The sequence below is a fragment of the Malus sylvestris genome, chromosome 2 (assembly GCF_916048215.2).
Source record: "Malus sylvestris chromosome 2, drMalSylv7.2, whole genome shotgun sequence".
In the NCBI taxonomy this organism is placed as follows: domain Eukaryota; kingdom Viridiplantae; phylum Streptophyta; class Magnoliopsida; order Rosales; family Rosaceae; genus Malus; species Malus sylvestris.
The window spans coordinates 37,944,976-37,960,819 of NC_062261.1; the positions used below are offsets into that span (position 1 = coordinate 37,944,976).

A 15,844-nucleotide genomic window follows, 5' to 3' on the forward strand; every position below is an offset into this window, starting at 1 on the left:
AAGCAAATAGAAGAGGATGAGAGTGAGATCGAAAATGAGAGTATACATATGGCTTTTGATAATTTAGATATTAATTTAGTTGAACAAAATTTTGATCATATTGTAGATAAACTTATAGAAGATATTGATCATTTAGATGAAGAACAATATTTGGAAAAATATAAGACATATGATTTAGGACTTCATAAAATTTCAGACGAAAAAATGAAAATTTTAATCTTAGAAATAGGAGTAGAACATATTTTAGGATCAAAAGAATATAATAATTTATTAGAATTGAAAGCAGAATGTAATCCAGTAGAAGAAAGTAGTACATCAGGAGTAGAAAATCCAGGACACGCAAGTAGAACTGATCAACAATTTTTGAGACCAACAAATGAACAATATAATGAAAAAGCAAAAGTAGACTATATGGAAGAAAGTATGATAAAACCTAGAAAAACTAGGATTCCATATTTGAGAGGGTAAGAACAAATTAATATAGCTGGTAATATATTAAATTTAGATAATGTAGATCCACAAGATTGGGAAAGAACGATTGAGAAATGTGAAAAAGGCTGCGTACATGCAGCATTAATGTTAGATTTTAGTAATTCACAAAATATGTTAGATTACTTTGAGCATACTTTGGATGGTTTAGTTTTTGATTATTTCCAGTCATGGAAAATTCAAAATCCAGAACAGCATCAGGCAGCTAAAACACATTTTAATATTGATGGTTTTGTTACTTTGATTAAACAAGAGTTTTTAGATCATAATAGGTTAGATGGCAGAAGCGAACAAGAACAAATAAGAGCAATTAGAAATTTAGAACAATTACAGATTTACGATTTACAATATATAGCTGAGTATACCACAAATTTCTTTAAATATTTAGGAAGAACAGGTAGAATTAGTGATATTAATTTATTAGATACTTATATGACAAAAATAAAAGGACCAATAGGTGAAAAGATTTGGAATGAATGGCAAAAGCATCCAAAGAAGAATGATATTGCTATAGGACCTAGAATTCAACATGTATATGATATACTTAGACAAGAGTGTAGTCAAATAAAAGCTAAGAGACACATTAGGAAACAATTTTACATGAGTTGTAAAAATATAGATTTACCACAACAGTATGATTGCCATAAGAAAAATAAGCATAGGAAATATAAGTCATATAAACCCTACAAACAGCATAAGAATTTCAGCATAAGACCTTCAAGAACATATAAGAAAAGAAAATATATTCCAAAACAATTTAGAAAAAGAAGTGGCATACCTTGGATTAGAAAATATAAAGCACTAAAAGATAAGAATAGTTGTAAATGTTATTCATGTGGAGAAGCTGAACATATTAGACCTAAATGTCCAAAATTAGGTAAATAGTCGAAAGAAAAAGTACATTTGATGAAGTTGTTTAAGTTAGAAGAAGATGAGGATATTCAGTCAATATACAGTTTAGATAATTTAAGTGATAATAAGAATATTTATAGTATAGAGAATATTAACATGATAGATTCAGACTCAGAAGATTCAAGTAGCACAAATAGTGATCTAGAAGAGTATATGTGTGCATTCATAGAAGAACAGCATGAAGAAGAATATAAATACATTAATTTAGGTTGGCCAGAAAAATGTCATAAGTGTAGTAAATTAGTTGCAAATAAATACTATAATACATATTCAATATTATGTGAAAAATGTTATAATAATAGGTTATTAGAAGTTAATTCAGCAGAATCACAAGAAAATACTGAAATATTAGGAAATATTGTTCATAGTATAGAAAAACCAAAAAATAGTTCTTTAATTACCATAAATTGCGAAATAGAATTAGCAAAAGAACATAAGATACAAACAATAGTTATGATAGATACAGGAAGTACAAAGAGTGTTATAAGAGAAGAGTTAGTACCATAAAAATATAGACAAAAATTAGCAAAACCAGTAAAAATAACACAATTTGATGAGAGACCAGTTTACTTAACACATTGTATAAATAATGAGTTTATTAAAGTAGAAAAACAACAATTTAATTTACCATTAACATTTGTTTCACCAGTAGGATCATATCCATTTATTTTAGGTTTAAACTTTTTAAAAAGTTTGCAAGGTTTTTTATTTATGAACCCTAACATAACATTTTTTAAAAGAGGCATTACAATAACTGACCAAAGTAATACTGTAGAAGCATACAAAAACATAAGTATAGAAGAGCCTAGTGGCCAAGATAGTTATCATTTAGAAAAGTTAAAAGAAAATGATGAGCATAATAACGTAGAAGAGTTTGATGAAGACATATTTGAACATGGATACTCGATTATAGAAGAAGGAACTTGTATAGAAATATTACAGTTAGATAAACCAAAGAGTTTAGAAGAATTGTTACAATTAGCAGAACAAACTAGGATTATAGTAGAAGACCCACAGTTACATTGGAGTAAAAATAAAATACTAGCAAAATTAGATATAATTAACCCAGATTTAACCATTAAGACGGCTGATATGCCTTGTAGTCTAATAGATAAATAAGAGTTTGAGCAGCAAATAAAATAGTTGTTAAATTTAAAAGTAATTAGACCCTCTAAATCTAGACATAGATCAGCAGCATTTATTGTAAGAAAACATTCAGAACTAAAGAGAGGTAAGGCTAGAATAGTTAATAATTATAAGAGATTAAATGATAATACATATGAAGATATTTATAAATTACCAAATAAGGATGAGCTTATAAATAAAATTCAAGAAAGTAAATATTTTAGCAAATTTGATTGTAAATCAGGTTTTTGGCAAATAAGATTAGCAGAATAATCAATTGAGTGGACAACTTTTACTTGTCCAGAAGGACATTTTGAGTGGCTCGTTATGCCATATGGACTTAAAAATGCTCCATCGATCTTTCAAAGAAAGATGGACCAAATTTTCAAGAAATATGATAATTTTTGTAGTGTTTATGTAGATGATATTTTAGTACATAGTAAAAATAAAAATGAACATAGGAAACATTTGGAGATAGTATTACAAGAATTTATCAATAATGGAATTGTGATTAGCAAAAATAAAATAGCATTAGAAAAGCAGGATATATAATTTTTAGGAATGTATATCAAGTCAGGTACAATACAATTACATTATCATATAGCTAAAAAGGTGTTAGAATTTCCAGACAAATTAGAAGATAAGAAACAGTTACAAGCATTTTTAGGATTGCTAAATTATGCAAGAAATTTTATCCCTGATTTTGGAAGAAAAATAGGAGTATTACATAGTAAAACTAGCAAAACATGACAAAAATATTTTAATAGTGAAGATATTAAATTAGTTCAAAAAATAAAAGAAGAAATTATTAAACTTAAGCCATTAACATTACCATTAGATGATAGTTACAAGATAGTTGAAACAGATGTTTCATCATTAGGATGGGCATGTATACTATACCAGAAAATGAACGATTATTTGTGAAAAACATGTTCATTTGAGCAACATCATATAGCATGCAATTAACAATTAAAGGCGGAATCATGCTTTCATGCACTCAAAAACAAAACATTAACCATGAAATTCAAAGCCTAGTAGATTGATGAACCAAGACTCAACTCAAAACAAAGTGAGTTGAAATTTATACCTTTGTAGATTCCTCTTTGCATAAGCAAAGGCTAATCACCCAAAGAGAATGGCCTTCATTCCTTGCATCTTAAATCTATGGATTTGGATGGAAGAATAGATTCTCCAAGTTCCCAAAATTGAGAACCTCTAAGTCTCCACACCAATGTTAGATTGGAGAAGAAATAAGTGACCTTGGAGTAGTGGGATTGCTAGATGCACCGTCCAAGGGGGCCGGCCTCCTAGAGAGAAAAGGAGAGACATGTTCTCTCCAATTTTCTCCAAAAGAACCCTTAAATGAATTTTGGCTATAAAGTCATATTTATACTTTTATTCATTGGAGTGGCAAACTTGTAAATAAGTCCAAGTTCACTACCCTCCTCTAAATGGCCGGCCATAGGGTTTTGTTTGGGCTTTTGGGCCTTTGTGAATTAAGTTGTCATACAACTTAAGTCAATGGACTTGACGTTCGAAGCCCATTGGGCCTTGAGGCCCAAAACTTTCTCAAGGTCTTTAACGAACTTATTCGTTTGATTAATTAACATATTAATTAATCCTTGCCATAAATAATTAAACCATTTAATTATTCTTACTCATCTACATTGTTTATTCAATCTCCACCTTACACGGTGTACGATCCATTAGGTTCCTTTTAGCGAGGCAGTGGGCGATTAAAACCATTTTACATCGATTGTGAATTGAAACTTACTTTCAATTCTCCCTTTAGTGATTACACACGTTTAGGGCTTCCACAAACCATGAGTGACACCTAGCAGCATATCATGGTTACCCAAGCTAATCAGAAGAGGTAGAGAACCTATTCAGTTTAGGATTACAAATGCAATACGGTCTTTCTCTAATACAATACTCTTGACCACATTGTTTGGTTTGATAGTTTATGTATTCATGTCTACTATCCAATGTGATTCATGCGCTTATATGATTACCTTGAATGTGATTTGGAACGTCTTTCGTAAATCTCATTCATACTCTGGCTAGAGATTCTAAATCATATCATAGAGTATTCGCCCTCAAACAGTTTGAAGGTTAGAGATCCCTTGTTGCGCATTCACTTGCCTCCATGGCTAAGTGGCTTAACCCCAACGATGCCGTGAACACCCCGATGGGGTGACTTTGACATAATCAAAGATCAAGGACTTAACCACAAGACAACTGTGATGCCTCAGATCAAATGACTACTTTGCATTATCCCAACCATGAGTTCTCATGTGACATGAATATGAGAACTCTTCGTTGATCGTGTTCAGTGAACTCATTCTCTATTGAGCACCTTGTAGACATTGAAATTTTGGTGGCATAAATGTTAGCGCTTGCATTAAGATTACATTTGTAAACATTGAAATTTTAGTGAAATAAATGTTGACCATTGTGTTAAAACTACAACCTTCATCCAAATTCACCTACAACCCCCACCCAAATTCACCTACAACAACCCATCCAAATTCACCTACAACCTCCACCCAAATTCACCTACAACAACCAATCCAAATTCACCTACAACCTCCACCCAAATTCACCTACAACAATCCATCCAAATTCACCTACAACCTCAACCCAAATTCACCTACAACAATCCACCAATTCACCTACAACATACACCAAAACAAATGGATGGTGGTGGTTCATTCTCAAGGCCTATAAATAGGCTCCTCCATCAAAGAATCAAGGGAGGATTTTAGATACACTTTCTCTACTCCCAAATTGGAAGAGAAATCACACCACACCAAAGCCTTGAAGCCTCGAAACTCTGAAGCTCTCAAGCAAATCCCGAAGGATCAAGAAAGCCCTATCTGTTCTTCGTGAAATCCTCCTTCAAGATCAAGCTCCAACGCCCCTTGAAGAACTTCCACCCATTCAAGATCAAGCCCCGACGGCCCTTGAAGAAGGTGTTCATCATTCATCAACTGTTCGTCCAAGATCAAGCCTCGACGGCCCTTGGATCAACAACACTACATCTACACGTTTCAAAGATAGAATCAGAGGATAAATTTGTAGAAGAGATTGTAACCCCTAAATCATTAATACAAATATTATTTTGGACACGTGTTCTTGTCTCTTTCGTTTCAGGAATTTCCGTGTTTACAAATTTGGCACGCCCAGTGGGACAGTCTCTACCTCTGCACCTATCAAGATTTCCTCCAAGACCAAGGCAAAGGAGACAAAAAGAAGTGAGCCTCCTCGCACCCAAGACAAGTATAAAAACACCTTGAGAGAGTTGGAGCAAAAGACGTACCCTTTTCCTGACTCAGACGTGGATGCAATGTTAGATGACTTGCTGGAAAAGAAGGTAATTGAGTTACCAGAGTGCAAGCGCCCTGAAGAAATGAATCGAACGAACGATCCTAGGTACTGCAAGTACCATCGTATCGTAAGCCATCATGTGGGCAAATGCTTCGTCCTCAAAGAACTCATTATGAAGCTAGCGCAACAAGGGAGAATCGAGCTAGACCTTGAGGACACAGCCGCAACACATACTACTACAGTGGCGTTCGGATCCTTCGATCCCGTGCCTCTCCAAACGACACCCAACCATTCCTATCAATGTGCAAGCTACACGGCGCCTTCTACACAACCATCGCCGGGGGCAAACGAACAAGATGCGTATACCGATGATGATGAAGGATGGACATTGGTGACCTACAAAAAAACAAAGAAACCAAAACCACAAGCCACAAGACCAAAGGTGGAACAAGTGAGAAAACACCGTCGCCGCAACAGTAGGAAGCCTAAAAGAAACGTAAAAGTCGATAAGCCAACGTATGCTGGGGAACCCGTGGAGCAAGAGCCACGCATTCCTGTCTCCTTGCGCGAGTACTTCCCGAATGACTTCTTCCAACAGTGCACCATCGCTGCATGCCATATGGTCGAAGTAGAAACGGAAGAACCTTCAAAAAGCAAAGATACCACCACTGAGGGAGAAAAAACTCTCACGCTCGAAGAAGGTCTGCCAACACACTTTAGCATTGAGGAAGCGCTACGATTACCAAAGAAGATGCGAATAGCATTAGCAGCGGCCTTGGAAAGTCCCAATGAACATGAAGTGCAAGAAAGCAAGAACGAAGACTTGAAGCTTCGGCCACATGAATGTGCCACATGTTGTGCCATAGAGGACGCAATCCATTTCACCGACGAAGACTTGCTGCTAGGATCCAAGCCTCACAACCGTCCTCTCTTCGTCTCTGGGTATGTAAAGGAGCACAAAGTCAACCGCATGCTTGTGGATGGTGGATCAGCCATAAACATCATGCCAAAGTCGACAATGATTACAATCGGCATCAAGGCGGATGAACTGTCCCTAAGTCGTCTACTAATCCAAGGTTTTAATCAAGGAGGACAAAGAGCGATGGGCATGATCCGAGTGGAGATGACTATTGGCGAACTCAAGTCGAGCACGATATTCCACGTGATTGATGCAAGAACTTCCTACGGCTTACTCTTAGGAAGGCCTTGGATCCATGCGAATGGAGTAGTACCGTCCACCCTTCACCAATGCTTAAAATTCTACCGAGAAGGAGTGAAGGTGATCTATGGCGACACCAAACCATTCACTGAAGCCGAATCACATTTCGCAGACGCCAAGTTCTACATGGATGAAGACATGGTGCCCGAAGCTCTTCCAAAAGAGATCAAATCCACGGGCAAAGCAACACCTAAAAAGCAGGAACGACAAGCCATGCCCAAGAAGCAAGAAGAAGAAGTTACGCCGTCTTCAAGCAAGGACGATAATGAGCCGGCTAAACGTGCAACAACAAAGGAGAGTAAGACGCCCTCAAATGGACCAAACACACCCGTCTTCCGATACATCCCGATGTCGAGAAGAAAGAATGGTCAATCCCCGTTCGAAACTGGAGCAAACAAAGCCGATGCACAGAGGTATATGGATAATGTAAAGTTGCTCAAGACGAATGCAGTTTTACCTCTGACACAGCTAGGCGGCACTAAGGTCGCAAGACTACCACAAGGCTTCATAAAAGCTCTACCAAAGGGGGTGGAACCAAGCTTTCTCCCAACCCAGAGGACCGAAGAAGGTTTTGATCCAAACGCCTATAAACTCATGTCGAAAGCTGGCTACGACTTTGCTTCTTCTTCGAATCATGGAAAGAAGGTTTCAAACACCGTTAACAATAAAGAACGTGACCTCACCGAGACTCAAAGGAAGTTGAAGAAGCACGGTTACGGAGTTGATAACAACAAAGCTGGACTAGGCTTCACACCAAACGCACCCGTGAAGATTTCAAGCAAAGCGAAAAATGCTAGCACTCAACACATCAGCGTGAGTATTGAACAAGATCATGATGAGCCTAAATCCACCCCTTGGACGTCAGTCTTCGATAGGATGAATCGTTCAAAACCCAGAATGTCAGCATTTAACCGCATTGGTGGTCAAAACCGAACCTCCGTCTTCAAGAGACTTAACATGCTAGCATCCCAAAGCTCTGTTTTTGAAAGGTTGTCAAAACCTAAGAAGCAAAGCAACACGACTAGCTCTCTTCCTCGTCAGTCAGCTTTGGAAAGACTTGAAGACAACAAGAAGTTTTCTAGAAATAGGAAGACCACGTCAAAGGAAGAAAAGCTCGTCATGATAGCAGAAAAATGTGATATTCGAAGCTCAATTCCTTCAAGGATGAAGCGCCAAGCAATCTTGGAGGTGGACACAAATGGACCACTAAAAGTAAGAAGGCGCACCATCATCCACACTGGACAATCTTCATGCCGACCAGCCCAAGAGGACGACACCGAAGAGGAATTCCAAGATGTCTTCCACATCACGATCCAAGAAAGCGAAGAAGATGAGATCCCCGAAGAAGGTGTCACTGCTGCGCCACCACAACTGGAGGATGGGGGGCAATCCACAGTCGATGATCTCAAGGAACTCAACTTAGGCACAAAAGAGGAGCAGAGACCTATCTTCGTGAGTGCGTTGCTAAGTGCGGACGAGGTAGACGAGTATTACCAACTGTTATCAGAGTACAAAGACGTCTTTGCTTGGACTTACAAGGAAATGCCCGGCCTTGACCCTGTCATCGCTGTACATCATCTTGCAGTTAAGCCCGGAACGAGACCAATAAAGCAAACTCAAAGGCGCTATCGATCCGAGCTCATTCCACAAATTGAGGTAGAGATTGACAAGCTAATCGAAGCAGGCTTCATTCGAGAGGTGCAATACCCTAAGTGGATCTCCAACATCGTCATCGTCCTTAAGAAATCTGGACAAATACGTGTTTGTGTAGACTTTCGGGACCTCAATGACGCTTGCCCGAAAGATGACTTTCCCTTGCCGATCATCGAAATCATGGTGGACGCGACCACTGGCCATGAGGCACTGTCATTTATGGACGGCTCTTCTGGATACAATCAAATTCGTATGGCTCTCGAAGATGAGGAACTAACAGCATTCCGCACTCCAAAAGGTATCTACTGCTACAAGGTGATGCCCTTTGGTCTAAAGAACGCTGGAGCCACATATCAGCGAGCAATGCAGAAAATCTTCAATGACATGCTACACAAAAACGTAGAATGTTATGTAGACGATGTGGTGGTCAAAACAAAGAAAAGATCAGATCACTTGAAGGATTTGCGAGTAGTGTTCGAAAGGCTGCGAAAATACAACCTCAAGATGAACCCGTTAAAATGTGCATTTGGCGTCACCTCAGGAAAGTTTCTCGGCTTCGTTGTCAAGCACCGTGGCATTGAAGTGGACCAATCAAAGATCAAGGCCATTCGAAACATGCCCGAGCCAAGAAACCTGCACGAGCTGAAAAGTCTACAAGGACGACTAGCCTTCATCAGACGCTTCATCTCCAACCTTGCAGGGCGTTGTCAACCGTTTAGTCGACTCATGAAAAAGGATGTCCCGTTCGTATGGGACGAAGCGTGCCACAACGCTTTTGAAAGCATAAAAAAATATTTATCAAGTCCACCTGTCCTGGGGGCGCCTGTGCCCGGGAAACCACTCATATTGTACATCGCCGCTCAGGAAAGTTCAGTGGGAGCACTCTTGGCACAGGAAAATGAATTCCAGAAAGAAGGAGCGCTTTACTACTTGAGTCGAACACTCACCGGCGCTGAGTTGAACTACTCCCCAATAGAAAAAATGTGCCTTGCCTTGGTGTTTGCCATCCAGAAGCTTAGACATTACATGCATGCTTACACCATCCACTTGGTTGCTAAAGCTGACCCGGTTAAATACGTCATGTCCAAGCCAGTTTTGACAGGGCGACTAGCTAAATGGGCGTTGATTCTCAATCAATACGAGATCATTTACGTCCCAGCTAAAGCCGTCAAGGGACAAGCATTAGCAGACTTCCTTGCCGATCATCCAATCCCAGCCGATTGGAAAATCTCAGACGACTTGCCTGACGAGGAGGTATTCTACATTGACATATTCCCGAGATGGACGATGTTCTTCGACGGATCTGCACGAGCAGACGGAGCGGGGGCAGGAGTAGTATTCATGTCGCCACAAAGGCAAATACTACCTTATTCATTCCAACTAAGCGAATTGTGCTCCAACAACGTCGCTGAGTACCAAGCACTAATCATCGGGCTCCAAATGGCGATCAACATGGAAATCACAACCCTCGAGGTATATGGCGACTCCAAGCTCATAATTAGTCAACTCTTGACTGAATATGAGGTGAGAAAAGACGATCTCGTCCCGTACTTCCGACTGGCAACTCAGCTGCTACAAAAGTTCGAGGCCGTAACACTAGAACATGTGCCGAGAAAAGAAAATCAAATGGCAGACGCTCTCGCTAACCTAGCCTCGAGTATGACACTAGGAGAAGACGAAGCGGCAGACGTGCCAGTTTGCCAAAGATGGGTCATCCCCCTCGCCACCGAAATGCTACTAGATGATACAAATGTCATCTCGGTACTTCCAGTCGATGTTGAAGAATGGAGACAACCATTGATTGACTACTTAGAGTATGGAAAACTTCCAAATGATCCTAGACACCGCTCTGAAATACGTCGACGAGCACCTCGCTTCCTCTACTACAAAGAAACACTCTACCGGCGCTCTTTCGAAAGAGTACTTCTGAGATGCCTAGGTGAGGAAGAAGCCAATCAAGCCATGGAAGAAGCGCACTCAGGCGTGTGCGGGGCGCATCAATCTGGACCAAAGCTACATTTCCAGCTCAAAAGAATGGGTTACTACTGGCCAAGTATGGTGAAGGATTGCCTGGAACATGCCAAAAGGTGCCAAGCTTGCCAATTCCACGCCAACTTCATACATCAACCACCTGAACCATTACACCCTACAACTGCTTCGTGGCCATTCGATGCATGGGGACTGGACGTCGTGGGACCAATTACTCCAAAGTCATCTGCAGGAGAAGCCTACATCCTAGCTGCAACAGATTACTTTTCCAAGTGGGCTGAAGCCATACCCCTAAGGGAAGTAAAAAAGGAAACTGTTGTCCGTTTCATCAAAGAACATATCATCCACAGATATGGTGTGCCTCGTTACATTATCACGGACAATGGAAAACAGTTCTCCAACCGACTTGTAGACGAGCTCTGTGAGAAATACAAGTTCAAGCAGCATAAGTCTTCCATGTATCATGCTCCGGCCAACGGTCTAGCGGAAGCATTCAACAAAACATTGTGCAACCTCTTAAAGAAGGTGATCGGCCGAACAAAGAGGGACTGGCATGAAAGAATAAGCGAAGCACTTTGGGCATATAGGACGACGCATAGGACTCCTACCCAAGCTACCCCTTATTCTCTCGTATATGGCGTGGAAGCTGTTTTACCGCTAGAAAGTCAAATCCCCTCACTTAGGATGGCTATACAAGAAGGTTTGACTGATGAAGAGAATGCAAAGTTGCGCCTTCAAGAGTTGGAATCACTTGACGAAAGAAGGCTCGAAGCTCAACAACACCTGGAATGCTACCAAGCACGGCTATCCAAGGCATTCAACAAGAAGGTCCGCCCAAGGTCTTTCCAAACTGGAGATCTCGTCCTTGCATTACGAAGGCCTATCATCACAACTCACAAGACAAAAAGCAAGTTCACATCAAAGTGGGATGGACCGTACGTAATACAAGAGGTCTACATAAGCGGCGCCTACTTAATCATGGCAGAGGACGGCTTGAAGATCGGTCCCATCAATGGCAGATTCTTGAAGCGTTACTACCCCTAAAAAGCGACGACCAGACTCCTTGCCTGCATGAGCCTAAACTGCACACGGCACAAAGCTCCTGGCCCGCAAGAGCATAAACTGTGTACGGCAAAATCATCATCAAAATCACTATAAAAAAAAATAAATAAATTCATCGCTCATTTGAACTACGTTGTGACTTGATCCCTCATCAACCGGGGGTACGTAGGCAACTTTAAACTTCAAAAAACTTCAAGTACAGTCACATCATCAACAAAAACACAAATACTTTGAAGAATAAAGAGCAAATGCAAGAAGGCGAATACTTCATTTCTTTAAAAAAAAAAAAAAAAAAAAAAAAAAAAAAAAAAAAACAGAAAATATTACTGGAAAGATATGTCCCTAAAACTACGGAGGCGATCTTGAAGCAAGCCTTCCAAAGTCTTCAAAGTCTCCACCTCGGTCGGAGACAAGGTGGGCAAATCCATAGCCAGGCCTTTCTCTTGTTCTAGACGTGAGATCTCCTCATGGTGCTGAGAAAGTGTAGCTCTCTGTTCTGCAAGAACTTTTTCAAGTTGTGATGCTTGAGTTCCCAACTGCTCTCGCTCTCGTACCAACGCATCCAGACGCACCTGGACGGAAGCTAAAGAAGCCTCTGTGACTTGATAATCTCCCGAAGCAACTTGCTGAGAAGACCGGACTCGGGCCAAGGACAAGTCTATCGCTGCAAGCTGTTGAGCTCGATCATCTGGGCTCAATTTCTTCAAGGAAATAGCGCGCAAGGAAGAATACTCAGTGGAGGCGGCCATAAGTTCGGCAATCTTGTTCCTCAAAGACGAAGAATCAACATTAAGGTTGTCAATCGTAGAAACAAGCTTCGACAAATCTTCTTCGAGCAATGAAAGGTCTTCCAGCGAACACTTCGAAATCCTACTCTCAATATGGCTTTTGACATCCAAGGCAGCACGAAGTTTGAGGCGATGGATAAATTGCTCGGTACCATTAAGGTTCGGCCCTCTCAAAGAGATCGCAGAACTAGCTGGCAAAGGTGCTGGACGTATGATGGACTCTTGTACGCCTTCACCTACACACGGCAGGCTTGGAAGATTGGGCGAATTTTGAACGAGCTCTTCACCGGGCGGATCCCCGATCTCCCCGTCTGTAAGCAGATTGCCTCCAAGTAGCATATCCATATAGGAGTGAACACCCGCGGCGGCCAAATCAAAAGGACAAGAAGGCCCAACCTAAAGAAGACGAAGAGAGGTGTTAGAAGCAAAAGCTGAAATAAGAATAAGAAGTCATGAGAGAGAAAGAAATGCATACATCTTTCTCTAGAGACACACGACCATCGGATTGGGGAGGCCTAAACACTTCTTTCTTTTTATGACGAAAATTGACATCGCTGTCAACCTGAGCAACTTCAAGTGGTCGTTTGTTTAAAACTTGTTGGCGCTGCCGCAAAACAAGTCCATCTTCATACGAATCAACCTCGTCACCCGCCTCTTCAGAAGCATCCAAATGGTGAGGAGATGAGCACAAACGTTGACGGACTAAAGCCACAGGTCTGTCTTGCAAGGGAGTTGCACTCACACAATCAAAAGGTACCAGCTGCATAGGAGTCGCAAAACTGCCTTCTTTCAACGCATCGTGGCGTGAATGGGAAGAATTATTACCACTTGCCATCCCCAAATCCTCATGATGTACCTTTGACCACCAATGCGCGTAAACACGAGTCACTGGATTACCCCTGAACTCGTCCTTGGCTGGCAGGGTGATATAAGCATTCGTAAATGCACGGGTACAAGACTCCCAATGCATATACACGGCTTGCAAGGATTCTGATTGGGCCTTTTCCTTCAGCCTGCCCGGCACATTTTGGACAAAACCAAATTGCCTGCTAAAACGGTGAGGATTGTACGGCTGAACGACGCATCGGTTTTCTTGCCGCAAAGAAACATACGCTGAGCGAAGACTTATGAGATAAGACAAATCTGAAGAGCGAAGATGCGAATCATCCATGATGCCTCGCCGTACTGAGCCAACTCTCGCCAGGCGGTCCATTTTTAAACCTTCACAACTTCTAAACAGTGTTTGAGCCTGCGAATCATCAAGACTCCTCGCAGAAAGCACACCAGAATACTTCGTCATTAAAGGCCCCAACTTGACTGAAGACGGAGAAGAAGGACCTGACTTGTCTAAAGTTGACGAAGAAAAATGAGTGCCAAAATACTCACCCAACCAACCATACACATAGTGGTAAGGGAGCACCGCAGCACGATCTTCAGTGCTTGCCAAGTTCGAAATAACGTTCAAGCCGTCGTAAATATTGGCTAAAACTGGAATAGCAAGACTAAAAGATTCGCCTACAGCCATCTTGCTAGCAACTTTGAAGACTCCGGGACGAATGAAGTTGACATCATCCTTGGGGAAAACAAACTTACAGAGCCAACAAGCTAAGAGAGCGGCTAAGTAAGATTCTTCTAAGTGCTCTGACGCCACGCCACAATCCTCGAATGCCTTCAACTCAGCAGAAGTACGACGAACAGCTGGACCAATGACACCAGACGGGTCCGAGTCCCCCTTAGGCCTGGTTGTCTTGTTACGACCGCTTTTCTTCGAAGGCCTCTTGTACTTCATGGCATCCCAATACCAAAATTGGATCCATGAAGAGATCTTCACGCCTGACTTACCTGGGGCCTCTTGGAAAAGCTTATGGTATGCCCCAAACAAATAACGGCAGCTTGCAGGTAATCCTCGGCTGTTGCGATAAGAAAACTCTTCCACACTAGGAACAACCTCATCGTAAAATTGTCCCTGGATTGGCAAGCCTCCTATCTTATGGAGATCCCAAAGCGAGATCGACATCTCCCCTCGAGCCGTATGAAGTGTGTTGGTCGCTGAACACCAATGCTTGAAGAATGCACGAATGACGGAAGGATGTCGGTCATAACTGAACAGAGATGCATATACAGCATGATAAAGTCCCGTGTTGGTAAGCATATCTTTAGAACGGCTCAAGACATCTTCAAGCCATTCCCAATAAAACTCAACAAAGGCGGCTCCTCCAGTAGTCGACAAGGTGCTACTCCAAGCCATAGCTCCGCTACGGATACGATCGCCAAGAAGCTCAAACGAAACCGAATGATTGTCACGAACATGGTGCGAATGGTTCAAGATAAGACTCATCGATGTGCATGCCTTTTTTTTGCATTCAGTCGAACAGAGTCTACCACATCCCAAGGTACTTCAGAAGACCACGACTTAATATGCATGGAATTGTCTTTTGCGGGAAGGGCAAGCGCCTTGGGGCCGGTAAGTGGCGCATAAAGCTTTAACGTCGTTCCACTATCCTGTGAATCGCCTTCCTTTGCAAGAATGGTGATAGTGTTGTTTTTAAAACACTTGAGAAACACCATGACTGCAACAAAAAAGTCAGCCACAAAACTTGAGCAGGGCGGCAAAGAAGGCAGCTACAGGGCGGTCCTTCAAAGCACGCTGCAGTGGCAGAGGAAACCAAAATGCTACGCAAACTCGCGGCGGAGCTCCGCTGCAGTCTCTTGCACAGCTCCACACGGCAGCGCACCACCGAGGGAAAACTGTGATCAAAAGGCACTACACGGCAAAACTTAGTTGCAGTCTCTTGTACAGCCCCACACGGCAGCGCACCACCGAGGGAAAACTGTAATCAAAAGACACTACACGGCAAAACTTCGTTGCAGTCTCTTGTACAAGAACACCCACGTCCTGCTCACCCCGCCACTAACTGCAACCACGGGCAAAAGAACCTTTGTCAAAACAACAAGTACACCCATATTATATATATATATGGACACATTACATATATACGTATGTGTGTACGTGTGCACGGCTGGTGTGATGAGACAAATCAGCAATCTTCATATATGTGCGCGTGCGGTGATGGAACAAAAGCAAGGTCAGTGTGTGAACGTGTGTGTGTATATATACACATGACAAAGCCATGCAAACAAAGTCTGTGTGTATGTATGTATGTGAAATGAAAGTCAAAGTTTCTGTGTGTGTGTATAAGGCACAGCAACGAAATCCCATATATAAAACATATATGCGTACACAGTGATAATGACGGGACAAATCAATTTCCACATACAT

General features: G+C 41.4%; 1 protein-coding gene across 1 annotated transcript; it reads right to left on the bottom strand.

The window, feature by feature from the left end:
- Positions 1–11,985: 11,985 nt before the first annotated feature.
- Positions 11,986–14,905, bottom strand: LOC126584504 (uncharacterized). The gene is made up of 2 exons (XM_050248864.1): positions 13,040–14,905; positions 11,986–12,960 (listed from the first exon to the last, which is right to left on the bottom strand). Exons 1-2 carry the CDS (start codon positions 14,900–14,902, stop codon positions 12,100–12,102), a joined length of 2,724 nt encoding a protein of 907 aa, XP_050104821.1. The 5' UTR covers positions 14,903–14,905; the 3' UTR covers positions 11,986–12,099.
- Positions 14,906–15,844: the final 939 nt, after the last annotated feature.